Genomic DNA, 21,915 nt, shown 5'->3' with positions numbered 1-21,915 from the left:
CAGTACAACATGGTACATACTATGCACAGATCCTATGTGTGACTGCTGCAGTACAACATTGTACATACTATGCACAGATCCCTGCGTGTGACTGCAGCAGTACAACATTGTACATGCTATGCACAGATCCCTGAGTGTGACTGCTGCAGTACAACATTGTACATACTATGCACAGATCCTATGTGTGACTGCGGCAGTACAACATTGTACATACTATGCACAGATCCTGCGTGTGACTGCGGCAGTACAAGATTGTACATATTATGCACAGATCCCTGCGTCAGTACAACATGGTACATACTATGCAGAGATCCTGCGTGTGACTGCAGTAGTATATATAACATTGTACATACTGTGCACAGATCCCTGAATGTGACTGTGGCAGTACAACATTGTACATACTATGCACAGGTCCCTGCGTGTGACTACAGCAGTATAACATTGTACATACTGTGCACAGATCCCTGCGTGTGACTGCGGCAGTACAACATTGTACATACTATGCAGAGATCCCTGCTTGTACAACATGGTACATACTATGCAGAGATCCTGCGTGTGACTGCAGCAGTACAACATTGTACATACTATGCACAGATCCCTGCGTGTGACTGCGGCAGTATAACATTGTACATACTATGCACAGATCCCTGCGTGTGACTGCAGCAGTACAACATTGTACATACTATGCACAGATCCCTGCGTGTGACTGCAGCAGTACAACATTGTACATACTATGCACAGATCCCTGCGTGTGACTGCGGCAGTATAACATTGTACATACTATGCACAGATCCCTGCGTGTGACTGCAGCAGTACAACATGGTACATACTATACACAGATCCTGTGTGTGACTGCGGCAGTACAAGATTGTACATACTATGCACAGATCCCTGAGTGTGACTGCTGCAGTACAACATTGTACATACTATGCACAGATCCTATGTGTGACTGCGGCAGTACAACATTGTACATACTATGCACAGATCCTGAGTGTGACTGCGGCAGTACAAGATTGTACATATTATGCACAGATCCCTGCGTCAGTACAACATGGTACATACTATGCAGAGATCCTGCGTGTGACTGCAGTAGTATATATAACATTGTACATACTGTGCACAGATCCCTGCATGTGACTGTGGCAGTACAACATTGTACATACTATGCACAGGTCCCTGTGTGTGACTACAGCAGTATAACATTGTACATACTGTGCACAGATCCCTGCGTGTGACTGCGGCAGTACAACATTGTACATACTATGCAGAGATCCCTGCTTGTGACTGCGTCAGTACAACATGGTACATACTATGCAGAGATCCTGCGTGTGACTGCAGCAGTACAACATTGTACATACTATGCACAGATCCCTGCGTGTGACTGCGGTAGTATAACATTGTACATACTATGCACAGATCCCTGCGTGTGACTGCAGCAGTACAACATTGTACATACTATGCACAGATCCCTGCGTGTGACTGCAGTAGTATATATAACATTGTACATACTGTGCACAGATCCCTGCATGTGACTGCAGCAGTACAACATTGTACATACTATGCACAGATCCCTGCGTGTGACTGCAGTAGTATATATAACATTGTACATACTGTGCACAGATCCCTGCATGTGACTGCAGCAGTACAAAATTGTACATACTATGCACAGATCCCTGCGTGTGACTGCAGCAGTACAACATGGTACATACTATGCACAGATCCTGCGTGTGACTGCAGCAGTACAAGATTGTACATATTATGCACAGATCCCTGCGTCAGTACAACATGGTACATACTATGCAGAGATCCTGCGTGTGACTGCAGTAGTATATATAACATTGTACATACTGTGCACAGATCCCTGCATGTGTCTGTGGCAGTACAACATTGTACATACTATTCACAGGTCCCTGCGTGTGACTGCAGCAGTACAACATTATACATACTATGCACAGATCCCTGCGTGTGACTGCAGCAGTATAACATTGTACATACTGTGCACAGATCCCTGCGTGTGACTGCGGCAGTACAACATTGTACATACTATGCACAGATCCTGCGTGTGACTGCAGCAGTACAACATTGTACATACTATGCACAGATCCTGCGTGTGACTGCGGCAGTACAACATTGTACATACTATGCACAGATCCCTGCGTGTGACTGCGGCAGTACAACATTGTACATACTATGCACAGAACCTGCGTGTGACTGCAGCAGTACAACATTGTACATACTATGCAGAGAACCCTGAGTGTGACTGCTGTAGTATATATAACATTGTACATAGTGTGCACAGATCCCTGCATGTGACTGCAGCAGTACAACATTGTACATACTATGCACAGATCCCTGCGTGTGACTGCGGCAGTATAACATTGTACATACTATGCACAGATCCCTGCGTGTGACTGCAGCAGTACAACATGGTACATACTATACACAGATCCTGCGTGTGACTGCGGCAGTACAAGATTGTACATACTATGCACAGATCCCTGAGTGTGACTGCTGCAGTACAACATTGTACATACTATGCACAGGTCCTATGTGTGACTGCGGCAGTACAACATTGTACATACTATGCACAGATCCTGAGTGTGACTGCGGCAGTACAAGATTGTACATATTATGCACAGATCCCTACGTCAGTACAACATGGTACATACTATGCAGAGATCCTGCGTGTGACTGCAGTAGTATATATAACATTGTACATACTGTGCACAGATCCCTGCATGTGACTGTGGCAGTACAACATTGTACATACTATGCACAGGTCCCTGCGTGTGACTACAGCAGTATAACATTGTACATACTGTGCACAGATCCCTGCGTGTGACTGCGGCAGTACAACATTGTACATACTATGCAGAGATCCCTGCTTGTGACTGCGTCAGTACAACATGGTACATACTATGCAGAGATCCTGCGTGTGACTGCAGCAGTACAACATTGTACATACTATGCACAGATCCCTGCGTGTGACTGCGGTAGTATAACATTGTACATACTATGCACAGATCCCTGCGTGTGACTGCAGCAGTACAACATTGTACATACTATGCACAGATCCCTGCGTGTGACTGCAGTAGTATATATAACATTGTACATACTGTGCACAGATCCCTGCATGTGACTGCAGCAGTACAACATTGTACATACTATGCACAGATCCCTGCGTGTGACTGCAGTAGTATATATAACATTGTACATACTGTGCACAGATCCCTGCATGTGACTGCAGCAGTACAACATTGTACATACTATGCACAGATCCCTGCGTGTGACTGCAGCAGTACAACATGGTACATACTATGCACAGATCCTGCGTGTGACTGCAGCAGTACAAGATTGTACATATTATGCACAGATCCCTGCGTCAGTACAACATGGTACATACTATGCAGAGATCCTGCGTGTGACTGCAGTAGTATATATAACATTGTACATACTGTGCACAGATCCCTGCATGTGTCTGTGGCAGTACAACATTGTACATACTATTCACAGGTCCCTGCGTGTGACTGCAGCAGTACAACATTATACATACTATGCACAGATCCCTGCGTGTGACTGCAGCAGTATAACATTGTACATACTGTGCACAGATCCCTGCGTGTGACTGCGGCAGTACAACATTGTACATACTATGCACAGATCCTGCGTGTGACTGCAGCAGTACAACATTGTACATACTATGCACAGATCCTGCGTGTGACTGCGGCAGTACAACATTGTACATACTATGCACAGATCCCTGCGTGTGACTGCGGCAGTACAACATTGTACATACTATGCACAGATCCTGCGTGTGACTGCAGCAGTACAACATTGTACATACTATGCAGAGAACCCTGAGTGTGACTGCTGTAGTATATATAACATTGTACATAGTGTGCACAGATCCCTGCGTGTGACTGCAGCAGTACAACATTGTACATACTATGCACAGATCCCTGCGTGTGACTGCGGCAGTATAACATTGTACATACTATGCACAGATCCCTGCGTGTGACTGCAGCAGTACAACATGGTACATACTATACACAGATCCTGCGTGTGACTGCGGCAGTACAAGATTGTACATACTATGCACAGATCCCTGAGTGTGACTGCTGCAGTACAACATTGTACATACTATGCACAGATCCTATGTGTGACTGCGGCAGTACAACATTGTACATACTATGCACAGATCCTGAGTGTGACTGCGGCAGTACAAGATTGTACATATTATGCACAGATCCCTGCGTCAGTACAACATGGTACATACTATGCAGAGATCCTGCGTGTGACTGCAGTAGTATATATAACATTGTACATACTGTGCACAGATCCCTGCATGTGACTGTGGCAGTACAACATTGTACATACTATGCACAGGCCCCTGCGTGTGACTACAGCAGTATAACATTGTACATACTGTGCACAGATCCCTGCGTGTGACTGCGGCAGTACAACATTGTACATACTATGCAGAGATCCCTGCTTGTGACTGCGTCAGTACAACATGGTACATACTATGCAGAGATCCTGCGTGTGACTGCAGCAGTACAACATTGTACATACTATGCACAGATCCCTGCGTGTGACTGCGGTAGTATAACATTGTACATACTATGCACAGATCCCTGCGTGTGACTGCAGCAGTACAACATTGTACATACTATGCACAGATCCCTGCGTGTGACTGCAGTAGTATATATAACATTATACATACTGTGCACAGATCCCTGCATGTGACTGCAGCAGTACAACATTGTACATACTATGCACAGATCCCTGCGTGTGACTGCAGTAGTATATATAACATTGTACATACTGTGCACAGATCCCTGCATGTGACTGCAGCAGTACAACATTGTACATACTATGCACAGATCCCTGCGTGTGACTGCAGCAGTACAACATGGTACATACTATGCACAGATCCTGCGTGTGACTGCAGCAGTACAAGATTGTACATATTATGCACAAATCCCTGCGTCAGTACAACATGGTACATACTATGCAGAGATCCTGCGTGTGACTGCAGTAGTATATATAACATTGTACATACTGTGCACAGATCCCTGCATGTGTCTGTGGCAGTACAACATTGTACATACTATTCACAGGTCCCTGCGTGTGACTGCAGCAGTACAACATTATACATACTATGCACAGATCCCTGCGTGTGACTGCAGCAGTATAACATTGTACATACTATGCACAGATCCTGCGTGTGACTGCAGCAGTACAACATTGTACATACTATGCACAGATCCTGCGTGTGACTGCGGCAGTACAACATTGTACATACTATGCACAGATCCCTGCGTGTGACTGCGGCAGTACAACATTGTACATACTATGCACAGATCCTGCGTGTGACTGCAGCAGTACAACATTGTACATACTATGCAGAGAACCCTGCTTGTGACTGCGTCAGTACAACATGGTACATACTATGCACAGATCCCTGCATGTGACTGCAGCAGTACAACATGTTACATACTGTACACAGATCCTGCGTGTGACTGCGGCAGTACAACATTGTACATACTATGCACAGATACCTGCGTGTGACTGCAGCAGTACAACATTGTACATACTATGCACAGATCCCTGTGTGTGACTGCATCAATACAACATGGTACATACTATACACAGATCCTGCATGTAACTGCATCAATACAACATGGTACATACTATACACAGAACCTGCATGTGACTGCGGCAGTACAACATGGTACATACTATACACAGATCCTGCATGTAACTGCATCAATACAACATGGTACATACTATACACAGAACCTGCGTGTGACTGCGGTAGTACAACATTGTACATACTATGCACATATCCTACATGTGACTGGGGCAGTACAACATTGTACATACTATACACAGATCCTGCGTGTAACTGCGTCAGTACAACATGGTACATACTATACACAGATCCTGCGTGTAACTGCGTCAGTACAACATGGTACATACTATACACAAATCCTGCATGTAACTGCGTCAGTACAACATGGTACATGCTATACACAGAACCTGCGTGTGACTGCGGTAGTACAACATTGTACATACTATGTACAGATCCTGCGTGTGATTATGGAAGTACAACATGGTACATACTATGCCACAGATCCAGCATAATCACTCATGAGTACCAGATAAAGTCTGCGTATTATTACATTGAGCACTAGATACCGTCAGGCATAATAATAGATAAGGTGAAGCCATCTTGGTTGATGAAATGAATGAAAACTAACATAAAAAGTGATATACATTAAATATTTATATTTCCTCTCTCATACTGTTTTATGTTAGGGAGAAAAGCTACAAATTGATGAGGAATTCCTGTTTTCAGCAGCAAATCCCTGTAACTGCACCGTATATAAATGTGGTAAGGCCTCAGGACTCTGAAGCATCATTTCATAGCAGCCCAGGGAACGGGAAATGTACAGTACATACTGAGTGGTGGACTCTTATATTAAGCAGGTGTTCAGACAGATAATGCGGCGTCACCATAGGACACATGAGGACAGTAACCCAGTAATAATATATGTAGAAGATTGTGGCAGTTCCTGGAAGATCTCTGGGTACGATGGAGCATCCGCCAGCACTGTGTATAGGAGACTAGTGACTGCCAGCCATGCCCTGAGTCCAGTACCACCCTAGGGGGGGTGGGGGTGGTGTCTCATTTAGAAATGTACTAACTTGCGCTGGGTTTGTGTTATCACGAATCGTGGCTGCCCTTGTTGGTTAGTCCCTGTGCTTTCTGGGTGGCATGCTTACTTCTTAGTGTAGAGGGTATTAATGATCTGTCCCTGGGCAGTCTCAGGGCAATAATGATTGGTGACTGAATGGTATCGAAGATTGAAGACAGGACAATTTCGGGGTGTTAACAATTGGAGAATGGACAGTATTACAGCATTTATGACTGATCTCATCAAATTATGCAGAAATAAAATCCCTCCCTCATTGTAAACCCGTCCGGTGTGTGAATGTGCTGTGCGGAGGTCACATTACAGAGAATATTCCCAGACATTAGACCATGTGTACACACTTGAAAGTACACATACAGTAGGTAATATGCATTGTAATTAACGTGGATTAATGTAAATACATTGGGCGGATTAAAGGGGAGATGTACTAAGCTCTGGAAAGTGATACATTGGAGAGTGATAAACTCCAAGCCACTCAGCTCCTAACTGTCATGTCACAGGCTGTGTTTGAAAAATGACAGCAGCTGATTGGCTGGCAGTTTATCACTTTTCAGAGCTTAGGGCCTGATTCAGTAAGGATCGGAGCTGCGATTACGCACGCAGTCTCACTGTGAAAATATGCTAATGATTGCTATCGCTATGCCGTCGCAGCCTAATACAAGGACGCTCACTTCCCCTTACACACATCCGTAATACTCAGCGAGTATGCGAAACCATCGGTAACATCGAGTACCATGGCAGCCTCACACACACTTGCACAGGGCCTGACTTTACTCAGAAATTGCTAACCTCAGCGCACGCAGTACAAGCCCAAGTTGCCTAGGGCATCGCAGTGGCCAATTTATGCTTGACCCTATAACAGCGTTGAAACGCACTGGCACGCCTGACCACCCCCCCCTCCCCATCACCACCCCAAAACGGTCACTTCCTGTCACTCTGCGATGGGTCTGCGTAGTCGCAGAGATGGATGCGCAGAAAGCAACAATCGGCCATCTGTGTGCGTAATCGCAATAGCGATACTTGCTGAATCAGGCCCTTAGTACATCTGCCCCTAAGAGTTGTATGCTAATGCCATCGCAGCTGCAATCCTGTACTCGTTTGCTGTGCGACAATATGCAAATGACGCAGAAGTCGAGGACTATATTGAGGGTCGAGGACTACATTGAGGCGCCCACCTGCGGCTTGCAAAGGAAGCATCTGCGTACAAAGTTGCAGCATCGGTCTCGGATCCTTCGATTATCGCAGTACACATATCTACTCAGAATGACTCTGGGAACTAAGGGCCTCATTCAGACCCACTCGCAAGCGGCTGTCCGCTCGCAAGTGGGTCGATGGTGTGCACTGCGCATGCGCACGACGGAGGGAGCTCAGTCGTGCGCATGCGCCAGACGTGACGAGCAAAGGACTTTCCTTCGCTCGTTGTGTCTGATCAAAGGGGGCGTGCTGTCGATGTTGATTGACAGCACGCCCCCTTTGGTGGGCGTGCCGGGGGCGTGCCTCCCAGACGGGGGCGTTCCCAAGGGAACGCCTACCGTTAGAAGCCGGCCCACTGACATCACTAGTGATGTCAGTGGGAGTGATTTTGGCTCTGATAGAGCCAAAATCACTCCGGGCCTTGCGGTTGAGAAACTCAACCGCAGGCTCCGGCTCGCAGTGGCGATGGTCGCGGCCATCAACCTGCACGCTCGTATAGGCTGTGGGTGGTGACCCACAGCTATACGAGCGTCCAGGAGGACGCTCCATAATTATGGAGGTGGGCCCTGATTCAGAGCGAGCGCTCTGGTCAGAGCGTCCGGCTCTGAATCAGGGCCTAAGACGCCGGAGACATTTATATTGCGTACTGGATAGCATACTAATGGTGCGACACGCTCCAAAAACGGTCATGACACGCCTGGGTTCTTTGCCGACACTGCCTGTTACCTCCCAGAAACACTGACTGTCAGTCACACTGCGGATAAATAGTCACTGCGAGCGACGACGGTGATGTACGTCGACACATGCGCAGTTTTCTGATAATTACTCAACTGCGTAAATAGCTGCATTGCGCACTTCTGTGAATCAGGCCCATTGTGTAGCTCGCTCTTCTTACTGAATAAATCAGGAGTACTCCCCTATCTGTACCCACCAGGTTCTAGATCTAGATGTACTGGAGTTCTTACACTGTCTGCCCACCGGGGCACTCTTTCAGCGGAATCTACATTAGGGTAGATCTCATTATATGGCAGACCAGGTACTCTGTGCAAATGACTGATGAAAATAAACCTGCTTAAACGTATAATTTCCCTTTTGTTATAATTGTGCCAGTATAATAGAAACCCTCTCACCCCCCTAAGGAGAGAACTGTTGTTACTATGGTCACTTAGAATCCTGCAATGTAATGACCTCCATGTTTTTCTGCGCTGTCTCAGTGAAGGACACCGTGTGTCTGAGTAAGGAGCGCGGCGTCCTGAGGCCGGGCCAGACCATTGTGGAGCATACACCCCAGGGCGTCTGTCACTCATCCCACTGTACGTCTGTGATGGATCCAGTCACCAGGTATCACCAGATAAACGTCACCTCCCTGAACTGTGCCGCCAGGTGCCAGCCGGTAAGAGGGTCTTTACTTCAATTCTGATGGGAGGAAATGTAATTGCTTTCAGAGATGTTTGAAAACAACTTTGCGTTAATCAAGTAACTATGTGCGTTAAAGATGTTATAGCCCATGTGAAATATGTTCAAATATACCACTGTCCTATACGTCAATAGATCACAAGATTCCAGTAGAAATATCATATAAATGTCAGGATCCGTCTCTGTACACAAGATTCTGCTGCTCTGGGATACGAGTCGCTATGTATAAAATCAAAAGGAAAACAGCGCAAAATAAATGTGCTTCTAATGTAAATACATTCTATAAGAGTAATAATAAATAGGAGTAAAGTCTACTGCACGAGAAACCCAGGATTACATTTATTCAGCGCTAAGATTAGCATTATTATTTATTATTACCAGTTATTTATATAGCGCGCACATATTCTGCAGCGCTTTACAGAGAATATTTGTCCATTCACACTAGTCCCTGCCCCAGTGGAGCTTACACTCTATATTCCCTATCACATGTTCACACACATACACACTAGGGTTCATTTTTTATTTCGAGCCATTTAACCTACCAGTATATTTTTGGAGTGTGGGAGGAAACCGGAGTACCCGGAGGAAACCCACGCAAGCACAGTGAGAATATACAAACTCCACACAGTTAGGGCTGTAGTGGGAATCGAACCCATGACCTCAGTGCTGTGAGGCAGTAACGCTAACCATTACACCGTCTGTGCTCCCCATTATAAAAACAAATTACGAATAATGCAATATGAATACATATGAATGAAGCTAAAAATAGAAATGTCCATGGTCTATAGTCGTGCGAACGTGCATGGTGCAGCTTGGTGTAGTGTCCAGGTATTGTTCCACAGGGAATAGATGAATAGATGAAACGTGTACTGAGTGAAGCCAAGTTCCACTTTCAGACTTGATAAACCTGCGTCACGCAGCTGGGGTGCAGCTATCCAGAGACTTTCAACGGAAAGGTGGAAGGAAGTGTGAATGGATCGCTCCGGAGCTTGTGAATGGGTCAGGGGGAGGTGAGGTAGTGCCATCTGTGCCATAGATGATTTGCTGGTATGAGTCCCCCAGACTCATGTGCAAATAGGTCAGCCTTACGCGTTTCGTTGAACAAGTCAACTTCATCAGAGGTTCACTTGGCGTATTACTGGAAATAACATTTTCTTAAACTTATCCTGTGATTCGTGAATTAGGAATACATCTTTTTTATAATATTCTTTTTGTTTTAATTAAAAATAATCTCATGTTGCTTTTCAGAACCAGATGTATGAACCACCAAGAGAGGTGAGCAGGTGCTGCGGGCACTGCCGCAACGTGTCCTGCATCCAGACCATGCTGAATGGCACCGTCCTCACTCACAGGGTATGTTATGTTCTTACATTGTTACACTAGTGATCTGAATGTGCACTATTGTCCTTCTAAGTCACTCAGGCTACGTTACACTTTTACATTGGTAAACTAGTGATCTGAGGGCACAGTTACATTGTTACACTAGTGATCTGAATGCACTATTGTCTTTCACTAACTCACTCACAAGATATGTTACACTGTCCCCACAGAAGTACTAACCCATGGTCTGTAATATAATGTACTATTAATGTCCTTCACTGACTCACTCACAGGTAATGTTACATGAGTGATCTGTTATAGAATGCACTATTAATGTCCTTCACTGACTCACTCACAGGTAATGTTACATGAGTGATCTGTAATAGAATGCACTATTAATGCCCTTCACTGACTCACTCACAGGTAATGTTACACGAGTGATCTGTAATAGATTGTACTATTAAAGTCCATCACTGACTCACTCACAGGATATGTTACACAAGTGATCTGTAATAGAATTCCCCCTTACACTTACACTCTGACTGTTCATTACCTCTGGAACGCTGTACCGTCTATATTGCTGTAACTGTTGTAATCCTGATCACACTTACACCGTAGTCAGTACACATGTAGCACTCTGATAGACAGCCAGGATGGCGGGCTGTTTATAACTAGGTGGCTGATATAAGAATTTGGTGTGCAGATCAGTGCTATTGGTCTATATTTCCATTACATTGACTACAGAGTGAGGGGACAGCAGGAGGGATAACAATCTACACACACACCATAGTTCCTGTTTATATTGTGTATTCTATGTTCTTTTTCACTTTTTATGTAGCCCGGTACCTCCTGGATCTCTAAGTGTGTCAGATATGACTGCACAAACACAGCAGTAGGACCAGTATTAGTCACATCAGCCATCAACTGCCCCCCCTTTAATGAGACAGAGTGTGTGAAGGTCAGTGTCTGTTCCTAACATAGTATAGAGCTCATTTACTAACGCACGCTTAGCGAGACTGGCGGAGTCTGGATAAATGTAGCCACGTTTCCTACAATCTGGATCCTGAATTGTGGCAGACGTCATGTTTCATGTTCCCTTCATTTGCTTTAGTTTATGTGGCTGAAGTCTGTACGATTCAGAGAAGGGCTGGAAACTTAGGCCAGGGGGGGTTTGTTCAAGTCTGGGACTCATCCTGCCACAGTATAGACTTGTGTACAGATGCGTCCTTACACATCTTTGCTGCATTCGCGCTAAAAAGCCCCTCTCGGTGCACCAGACCCTGTGAGACTCTGCAAGCGCTTGGGCGTCTTTTGTGCCGAAAATGTGTCTAAGTCGCAATGTGATGTGACTAGGACGCACCAGCAGACTGTACTGATGAATTTGATATTGCGACACTTATATATCTGTGCGAGACAGAGTCTCTGAATCTGTACATGAAATGCTACAATGTGGCGGCCGCAGCTTTTTATTATTCCAAGTTCCGTTGGGCTTCATATACAGACTCAGGAGCACACAGATATACAGGTGTCACATATCACATTACTCAGCACAGTCTCCCATATACAGACTCAGGAGCACACAGATATACAGGTGTCACATATCACATTACTCAGCGCAGTCTCCCATATACAGACTCAGGAGCACACAGATATACAGGTGTCACATATCACATTACTCAGCGCAGTCTCCCATATACAGACTCAGGAGCACACAGATATACAGGTGTCACATATCACATTACTCAGCACAGTCTCCTATATACAGACTCAGGAGCACACAGACATACAGGTGTCACATATCACATTACTCAGCGCAGTCTCCCATATACAGACTCAGGAGCACACAGATATACAGGTGTCACATATCACATTACTCAGCACAGTCTCCCATATACAGACTCAGAGCACACAGATATACAGGTGTCACATATCACATTACTCAGCACAGTCTCCTATATACAGACTCAGGAGCACACAGATATACAGGTGTCACATATCACATTACTCAGCGCAGTCTCCCATATACAGACTCAGGAGCACACAGACATACAGGTGTCACATATCACATTACTCAGCGCAGTCTCCCATATACAGACTCAGGAGCACACAGATATACAGGTGTCACATATCACATTACTCAGCACAGTCTCCTATATACAGACTCAGGAGCACACAGACATACAGGTGTCACATATCACATTACTCAGCGCAGTCTCCCATATACAGACTCAGGAGCACACAGATATACAGGTGTCACATATCACATTACTCAGCGCAGTCTCCCATATACAGACTCAGGAGTACACATATATACAGGTGTCACATATCACATTACTCAGCGCAGTCTCCCATATACAGACTCAGGAGCACACAGATATACAGGTGTCACATATCACATTACTCAGCACAGTCTCCCATATACAGACTCAGGAGCACACAGATATACAGGTGTCACATATCACATTAATCCGTACAGTCTCCAGTATACAGACTCAGGAGCACACAGATATACAGGTGTCACATATCACATTAATCCGTACAGTCTCCAATATACAGACTCAGGAGCACACAGATATACAGGTGTCACATATCACATTACTCAGCACAGTGTCCCATATACAGACTCAGTCGCACACAGATATACAGGTGTCACAGATCACATTACTCAGCACAGTCTCCCATATACAGACTCAGGAGCACACAGATATACAGGTGTCACATATCACATTAATCCGTACAGTCTCCAGTATACAGACTCAGGAGCACTCAGATATACAGGTGTCACATATCAGATTAATCCGTACAGTCTCCAATATACAGACTCAGGAGCACACAGATGTACAGGTGTCACACATCACATTACTCAGCGCAGTCTCCCATATACAGACTCAGGAGCACACAGATATACAGGTGTCACATATCACATTACTCAGCACAGTGTCCCATATACAGACTCAGTCGCACACAGATATACAGGTGTCACAGATCACATTACTCAGCACAGTCTCCCATATACAGACTCAGGAGCACACAGATATACAGGTGTCACATATCACATTAATCCGTACAGTCTCCAGTATACAGACTCAGGAGCACACAGATATACAGGTGTCACATATCACATTAATCCGTACAGTCTCCAATATACAGACTCAGGAGCACACAGATATACTGGTGTCACATATCACATTACTCAGCACAGTCTCCCATATACAGACTCAGGAGCACACAGATATACAGGTGTCACATATCACATTACTCAGCGCAGTCTCCCATATACAGACTCAGGAGCACACAGATGTACAGGTGTCACACATCCCATTACTCAGCGCAGTCTCCCATATACAGACTCAGGAGCACACAGATATACAGGTGTCACATATCACATTACTCAGCGCAGTCTCCCATATACAGACTCAGGAGCACACAGATATACAGGTGTCACATATCCCATTACTCAGCACAGTCTCCCATATACAGACTCAGGAGCACACAGATATACAGGTGTCACATATCACATTACTCAGCGCAGTCTCCCATATACAGACTCAGGAGCACACAGATGTACAGGTGTCACACATCACATTACTCAGCGCAGTCTCCCATATACAGACTCAGGAGCACACAGATATACAGGTGTCACATATCACATTACTCAGCACAGTGTCCCATATACAGACTCAGTCGCACACAGATATACAGGTGTCACAGATCACATTACTCAGCACAGTCTCCCATATACAGACTCAGGAGCACACAGATATACAGGTGTCACATATCACATTAATCCGTACAGTCTCCAGTATACAGACTCAGGAGCACACAGATATACAGGTGTCACATATCACATTAATCCGTACAGTCTCCAATATACAGACTCAGGAGCACACAGATATACAGGTGTCACATATCACATTACTCAGCACAGTGTCCCATATACAGACTCAGGAGCACACAGATATACAGGTGTCACATATCACATTACTCAGCGCAGTCTCCCATATACAGACTCAGGAGCACACAGATGTACAGGTGTCACATATCCCATTACTCAGCGCAGTCTCCCATATACAGACTCAGGAGCACACAGATATACAGGTGTCACATATCACATTACTAAGCGCAGTCTCCCATATACAGACTCAGGAGCACACAGATATACAGGTGTCACATATAACATTACTCAGCACAGTCTCCCATATACAGACTCATTCGCACACAGATGTACAAGTGTCACATATCACATTACTCAGCACAGTCTCCCATATACAGACTCAGGAGCACACAGATATACAGGTGTCACATATCACATTAATCCATACAGTCTCCAGTATACAGACTCAGGAGCACTCAGATATACAGGTGTCACATATCAGATTAATCCGTACAGTCTCCCATATACAGACTCAGGAGCACTCAGATATACAGGTGTCACATATCACATTACTCAGCGCAGTCTCCTATATACAGACTCAGGAGCACACAGATACACTGGTGTCACATATCACATTACTCAGCACAGTCTCCCATATACAGACTCAGGAGCACACAGATATACAGGTGTCACATATCACATTACTCAGCGCAGTCTCCCATATACAGACTCAGGAGCACACAGATATACAGGTGTCACATATCACATTACTCAGCACAGTCTCCTATATACAGACTCAGGAGCACACAGATATACAGGTGTCACATATCACATTACACAGAGCAGTATCCCATATACAGACTCAGGAGCACACAGATATACAGGTGTCACATATCACATTACACAGCACAGTCTCCCATATACAGACTCGGGTGCACACAGATGTACAGGTGTCACATATCACATTACACAGCGCAGTCTCCCATATACAGACTCAGGAGCACACAGATGTACAAGTGTCACATATCACATTACTCGGTGCAGTCTCCCATATACAGACTCAGGTGCACACAGATATACAGGTGTCATATATCACATTACTCAGCGCAGTCTCCTATATACAGACTCAGGAGCACACAGATATACAGGTGTCACATATCACATTAATCCGTACAGTCTCCAATATACAGACTCAGGAGCACACAGATATACAGGTGTCACATATCACATTACTCAGCGCAGTCTCCCATATACAGACTCAGGAGCACACAGATATACAGGTGTCACTTATCACATTACTCAGAGCAGTCTCCCATATACAGACTCAGGAGCACACAGATATACAGGTGTCACATATCACATTACTCAGCACAGTGTCCTATATACAGACTCAGGAGCACACAGATATACAGGTGTCACAGATCACATTACTCAGCGCAGTCTCCCATATGCAGACTCAGGAGCACACAGATATACAGCTGTCACAGATCACATTACTCAGCGCAGTCTCCCATATGCAGACTCGGGAGCACACAGATATACAGGTGTCACATATCACATTACTCAGCACAGTCTCCTATATACAGACTCAGGAGCATACAGATATACAGGTGTCACATATAACATTACTCAGCACAGTCTCCCATATACAGACTCAGTCGCACACAGATATACAGGTCTCACATATCACATTACTCAGTGCAGTCTCCCATATACAGACTCAGGAGCACACAGATATACAGGTGTAACATATCACATTACTCAGCGCAGTCTCCCATATACAGACTCAGGAGCACACAGATATACAGGTGTCACATATCCCATTACTCAGCACAGTCTCCCATATACAGACTCAGGAGCACACAGATATACAGGTGTCACATATCACATTACTCAGCGCAGTCTCCCATATACAGACTCAGGAGCACACAGATGTACAGGTGTCACACATCACATTACTCAGCGCAGTCTCCCATATACAGACTCAGTCGCACACAGATATACAGGTGTCACATATCACATTACTCAGCACAGTGTCCCATATACAGACTCAGTCGCACACAGATATACAGGTGTCACAGATCACATTACTCAGCACAGTCTCCCATATACAGACTCAGGAGCACACAGATATACAGGTGTCACATATCACATTAATCCGTACAGTCTCCAGTATACAGACTCAGGAGCACACAGATATACAGGTGTCACATATCACATTAATCCGTACAGTCTCCAATATACAGACTCAGGAGCACACAGATATACAGGTGTCACATATCACATTACTCAGCACAGTGTCCCATATACAGACTCAGTCGCACACAGATATACAGGTGTCACAGATCACATTACTCAGCACAGTCTCCCATATACAGACTCAGGAGCACACAGATATACAGGTGTCACATATCACATTAATCCGTACAGTCTCCAGTATACAGACTCAGGAGCACTCAGATATACAGGTGTCACATATCAGATTAATCCGTACAGTCTCCAATATACAGACTCAGGAGCACACAGATGTACAGGTGTCACACATCACATTACTCAGCGCAGTCTCCCATATACAGACTCAGGAGCACACAGATATACAGGTGTCACATATCACATTACTCAGCACAGTGTCCCATATACAGACTCAGTCGCACACAGATATACAGGTGTCACAGATCACATTACTCAGCACAGTCTCCCATATACAGACTCAGGAGCACACAGATATACAGGTGTCACATATCACATTAATCCGTACAGTCTCCAGTATACAGACTCAGGAGCACACAGATATACAGGTGTCACATATCACATTAATCCGTACAGTCTCCAATATACAGACTCAGGAGCACACAGATATACTGGTGTCACATATCACATTACTCAGCACAGTCTCCCATATACAGACTCAGGAGCACACAGATATACAGGTGTCACATATCACATTACTCAGCGCAGTCTCCCATATACAGACTCAGGAGCACACAGATGTACAGGTGTCACACATCCCATTACTCAGCGCAGTCTCCCATATACAGAGTCAGGAGCACACAGATATACAGGTGTCACATATCACATTACTCAGCGCAGTCTCCCATATACAGACTCAGGAGCACACAGATATACAGGTGTCACATATCCCATTACTCAGCACAGTCTCCCATATACAGACTCAGGAGCACACAGATATACAGGTGTCACATATCACATTACTCAGCGCAGTCTCCCATATACAGACTCAGGAGCACACAGATGTACAGGTGTCACACATCACATTACTCAGCGCAGTCTCCCATATACAGACTCAGGAGCACACAGATATACAGGTGTCACATATCACATTACTCAGCACAGTGTCCCATATACAGACTCAGTCGCACACAGATATACAGGTGTCACAGATCACATTACTCAGCACAGTCTCCCATATACAGACTCAGGAGCACACAGATATACAGGTGTCACATATCACATTAATCCGTACAGTCTCCAGTATACAGACTCAGGAGCACACAGATATACAGGTGTCACATATCACATTAATCCGTACAGTCTCCAATATACAGACTCAGGAGCACACAGATATACAGGTGTCACATATCACATTACTCAGCACAGTGTCCCATATACAGACTCAGTCGCACACAGATATACAGGTGTCACAGATCACATTAATCAGCACAGTCTCCCATATACAGACTCAGGAGCACACAGATGTACAGGTGTCACATATCCCATTACTCAGCGCAGTCTCCCATATACAGACTCAGGAGCACACAGATATACAGGTGTCACATATCACATTACTAAGCGCAGTCTCCCATATACAGACTCAGTCGCACACAGATATACAGGTCTCACATATCACATTACTCAGTGCAGTCTCCCATATACAGACTCAGGAGCACACAGATATACAGGTGTAACATATCACATTACTCAGCGCAGTCTCCCATATACAGACTCAGGAGCACACAGATATACAGGTGTCACATATCCCATTACTCAGCACAGTCTCCCATATACAGACTCAGGAGCACACAGATATACAGGTGTCACATATCACATTACTCAGCGCAGTCTCCCATATACAGACTCAGGAGCACACAGATGTACAGGTGTCACACATCACATTACTCAGCGCAGTCTCCCATATACAGACTCAGGAGCACACAGATATACAGGTGTCACATATCACATTACTCAGCACAGTGTCCCATATACAGACTCAGTCGCACACAGATATACAGGTGTCACAGATCACATTACTCAGCACAGTCTCCCATATACAGACTCAGGAGCACACAGATATACAGGTGTCACATATCACATTAATCCGTACAGTCTCCAGTATACAGACTCAGGAGCACACAGATATACAGGTGTCACATATCACATTAATCCGTACAGTCTCCAATATACAGACTCAGGAGCACACAGATATACAGGTGTCACATATCACATTACTCAGCACAGTGTCCCATATACAGACTCAGTCGCACACAGATATACAGGTGTCACAGATCACATTACTCAGCACAGTCTCCCATATACAGACTCAGGAGCACACAGATATACAGGTGTCACATATCACATTAATCCGTACAGTCTCCAGTATACAGACTCAGGAGCACTCAGATATACAGGTGTCACATATCAGATTAATCCGTACAGTCTCCAATATACAGACTCAGGAGCACACAGATGTACAGGTGTCACACATCACATTACTCAGCGCAGTCTCCCATATACAGACTCAGGAGCACACAGATATACAGGTGTCACATATCACATTACTCAGCACAGTGTCCCATATACAGACTCAGTCGCACACAGATATACAGGTGTCACAGATCACATTACTCAGCACAGTCTCCCATATACAGACTCAGGAGCACACAGATATACAGGTGTCACATATCACATTAATCCGTACAGTCTCCAGTATACAGACTCAGGAGCACACAGATATACAGGTGTCACATATCACATTAATCCGTACAGTCTCCAATATACAGACTCAGGAGCACACAGATATACTGGTGTCACATATCACATTACTCAGCACAGTCTCCCATATACAGACTCAGGAGCACACAGATATACAGGTGTCACATATCACATTACTCAGCGCAGTCTCCCATATACAGACTCAGGAGCACACAGATGTACAGGTGTCACACATCCCATTACTCAGCGCAGTCTCCCATATACAGACTCAGGAGCACACAGATATACAGGTGTCACATATCACATTACTCAGCGCAGTCTCCCATATACAGACTCAGGAGCACACAGATATACAGGTGTCACATATCCCATTACTCAGCACAGTCTCCCATATACAGACTCAGGAGCACACAGATATACAGGTGTCACATATCACATTACTCAGCGCAGTCTCCCATATACAGACTCAGGAGCACACAGATGTACAGGTGTCACACATCACATTACTCAGCGCAGTCTCCCATATACAGACTCAGGAGCACACAGATATACAGGTGTCACATATCACATTACTCAGCACAGTGTCCCATATACAGACTCAGTCGCACACAGATATACAGGTGTCACAGATCACATTACTCAGCACAGTCTCCCATATACAGACTCAGGAGCACACAGATATACAGGTGTCACATATCACATTAATCCGTACAGTCTCCAGTATACAGACTCAGGAGCACACAGATATACAGGTGTCACATATCACATTAATCCGTACAGTCTCCAATATACAGACTCAGGAGCACACAGATATACAGGTGTCACATATCACATTACTCAGCACAGTGTCCCATATACAGACTCAGGAGCACACAGATATACAGGTGTCACATATCACATTACTCAGCGCAGTCTCCCATATACAGACTCAGGAGCACACAGATGTACAGGTGTCACATATCCCATTACTCAGCGCAGTCTCCCATATACAGACTCAGGAGCACACAGATATACAGGTGTCACATATCACATTACTAAGCGCAGTCTCCCATATACAGACTCAGGAGCACACAGATATACAGGTGTCACATATAACATTACTCAGCACAGTCTCCCATATACAGACTCATTCGCACACAGATGTACAAGTGTCACATATCACATTACTCAGCACAGTCTCCCATATACAGACTCAGGAGCACACAGATATACAGGTGTCACATATCACATTAATCCATACAGTCTCCAGTATACAGACTCAGGAGCACTCAGATATACAGGTGTCACATATCAGATTAATCCGTACAGTCTCCCATATACAGACTCAGGAGCACACAGATATACAGGTGTCACATATCACATTACTCAGCACAGTCTCCTATATACAGACTCAGGAGCACACAGATATACAGGTGTCACATATCACATTACACAGAGCAGTATCCCATATACAGACTCAGGAGCACACAGATATACAGGTGTCACATATCACATTACACAGCACAGTCTCCCATATACAGACTCGGGTGCACACAGATGTACAGGTGTCACATATCACATTACACAGCGCAGTCTCCCATATACAGACTCAGGAGCACACAGATGTACAAGTGTCACATATCACATTACTCAGTGCAGTCTCCCATATACAGACTCAGGTGCACACAGATATACAGGTGTCATATATCACATTACTCAGCGCAGTCTCCTATATACAGACTCAGGAGCAAACAGATATACAGGTGTCACATATCACATTAATCCGTACAGTCTCCAATATACAGACTCAGGAGCACACAGATATACAGGTGTCACATATCACATTACTCAGCGCAGTCTCCCATATACAGACTCAGGAGCACACAGATATACAGGTGTCACTTATCACATTACTCAGAGCAGTCTCCCATATACAGACTCAGGAGCACACAGATATACAGGTGTCACATATCACATTACTCAGCACAGTGTCCTATATACAGACTCAGGAGCACACAGATATACAGGTGTCACAGATCACATTACTCAGCGCAGTCTCCCATATGCAGACTCAGGAGCACACAGATATACAGCTGTCACAGATCACATTACTCAGCGCAGTCTCCCATATGCAGACTCGGGAGCACACAGATATACAGGTGTCACATATCACATTACTCAGCACAGTCTCCTATATACAGACTCAGGAGCACACAGATATACAGGTGTCACATATAACATTACTCAGCACAGTCTCCCATATACAGACTCAGTCGCACACAGATATACAGGTCTCACATATCACATTACTCAGTGCAGTCTCCCATATACAGACTCAGGAGCACACAGATATACAGGTGTAACATATCACATTACTCAGCGCAGTCTCCCATATACAGACTCAGGAGCACACAGATATACAGGTGTCACATATCCCATTACTCAGCACAGTCTCCCATATAC

General features: G+C 44.9%; 1 protein-coding gene across 1 annotated transcript in view; it reads left to right on the top strand.

Moving 5' to 3' along the window:
* Nucleotides 1-21,915, top strand: part of OTOG (otogelin) — a 288,440-nt gene that overhangs the window by 242,420 nt on the left and 24,105 nt on the right. The window contains exons 48-51 of the mRNA XM_088458241.1: nt 6,322-6,397; nt 9,128-9,306; nt 10,578-10,682; nt 11,488-11,607. Of these exons, the coding sequence (XP_088314367.1) occupies nt 6,322-6,397; nt 9,128-9,306; nt 10,578-10,682; nt 11,488-11,607 (480 nt within the window). The remainder of the gene's footprint in view (nt 1-6,321; nt 6,398-9,127; nt 9,307-10,577; nt 10,683-11,487; nt 11,608-21,915) is intronic.

Source organism: Taudactylus pleione, unplaced genomic scaffold, assembly GCF_031769625.1.
Source record: "Taudactylus pleione unplaced genomic scaffold, aTauple2 ptg000820l, whole genome shotgun sequence".
In the NCBI taxonomy this organism is placed as follows: domain Eukaryota; kingdom Metazoa; phylum Chordata; class Amphibia; order Anura; family Myobatrachidae; genus Taudactylus; species Taudactylus pleione.
The sequence above is the reverse complement of the archived record's forward strand: the minus strand, read 5'-3'. Positions and strand labels throughout refer to the sequence as shown.